At 45.9% G+C, this 1,432-nt stretch overlaps 1 protein-coding gene across 1 annotated transcript; it reads right to left on the bottom strand.

Moving 5' to 3' along the window:
* Positions 1-11: 11 nt before the first annotated feature.
* On the bottom strand, positions 12-1,408 carry LOC108356849 (tyrosine-protein kinase-like otk; the record flags this gene model as incomplete). Its single annotated transcript, XM_017607951.1, has 1 exon — positions 12-1,408. A coding segment is annotated over one exon (975 nt), but the record flags the coding sequence as incomplete, so codon positions are not given.
* Between the last annotated feature and the right edge of the window lie 24 nt (positions 1,409-1,432).

Here is a 1,432-nt window from a genome sequence, read left to right as displayed (position 1 = left end):
CATCCATATGTTTTACACTCACTTTGTGTTATTGCGGCAATATTCTAAGCACTTCGTTAGTTATAAATATCTATATATTTCTTTTTGTTTCAAATTGCATATTGTTATTTTCTTCACGTTTCTGTAAAGTGAAGGGAAATTTATGAACTCCAAAGAATTGGTTATTTTGACTACAGTTGCAGTTACAGCTTCAAGTCCATCGTCCTACTTCAGTCATTTCTTTGTTTACGAAGTAAACAATTCACCAAGTTTTAGCTGAAGTGGACAATGGTAAGTGAAATAACTGCTGCGCTTTTGTGTCGCTGGCACTTTGTTTGAACATTTAATATTTCAGACAATCTTTTTGCAGCTTTGTCTTCTTTGCATATTCTCATTCTAATGGCGCTGCCGGCTGCAACAGACTTGTACTTATTTTCTTACAGTACGTACAACACTATCGACTCACCCGTATCCATTTGACTTGTGGCGGTGGTGTTCCCTGCGCCTTACAATGCACCTTCCCCACACTGCCTAGCTCTAAGTTCTTTGACGTCGGTTGCGGCATGAACTTCAACTGTTCGATGACTTGTAACTCAGCAGGCTCCGAAGTAATCGGCCGATGACCTTCCACGTAGATTTGGCAAACATATTGTCCGGCATCGCTGGCAAACACATTCGTGAACAGAAGTGAGCCATTGGAGCGGCTGAGCACTAGGCGGGAATCTTCGCGCATCGTCAGCTCTTTGCCTGACTCGGTAGGCGTCGAAGTTGAGGCGGCGGCAGTATCACCGATTTCCACTGTTCGGAAAACTTTACCATCTTTGCGCCAACGTAGCTGCACTTGGCGATATTTTTCTGGCACCGAGTGTGCACAGAGCAATTCGAGAGGCTCATTTTCTTTGACGCGTTTGCTGGCTGGACCCTTAGTGATGGTAACATCTATAACGGCCGGCAATTTGTCTTCGCCCGTTTGACCACCGCGCTTGCCGCGGCAAAGGAAGGCTTGATTCAGTGCTTCAATGGGTAATTTTTGATTTTTCTTGAGACGCGGTAAGCAACTGGAAGTGGTGAAGGCGGCACTGCTACTTCTACCACCATCACTTCCTCCAACAATGGCCCGCTCAGGCAAGCCATTAGCGGCGTTCGACCACTGCAGCACGTAACCTCTTTTGCTCATCGCTCGTCCGGCCGCATTGGAGGCAATGCAACGATAGAGACCGTTGTCAGCAGCATGGGGTTGGCGTATAATAAGACGATTTTGTTGCAATTCAATGTTTTTAAGGGTACTCAATTTTTCGCTGTTGCGAAACCATTCGATTTCGAGCATTCCGTCTCCAGAAGAGCCCTCCACATGGCACTTGAGAGTGACTTCATTGCGATTGCCACTCAACAATTGGACGGAGGCCGTTCGAATCCCTGCAAAGATGAGAGAAGATAAATAAATACTGAAGGG

Source organism: Rhagoletis zephyria, unplaced genomic scaffold (genome assembly GCF_001687245.7).
Source record: "Rhagoletis zephyria isolate East Lansing unplaced genomic scaffold, Rhagoletis_zephyria_1.1 Rzeph_scaffold_66253, whole genome shotgun sequence".
Taxonomy (NCBI): Eukaryota; Metazoa; Arthropoda; class Insecta; order Diptera; family Tephritidae; genus Rhagoletis; species Rhagoletis zephyria.
Note: the sequence above shows the minus strand (reverse complement) of the source record. Positions and strands in the feature narration are given on the sequence as shown.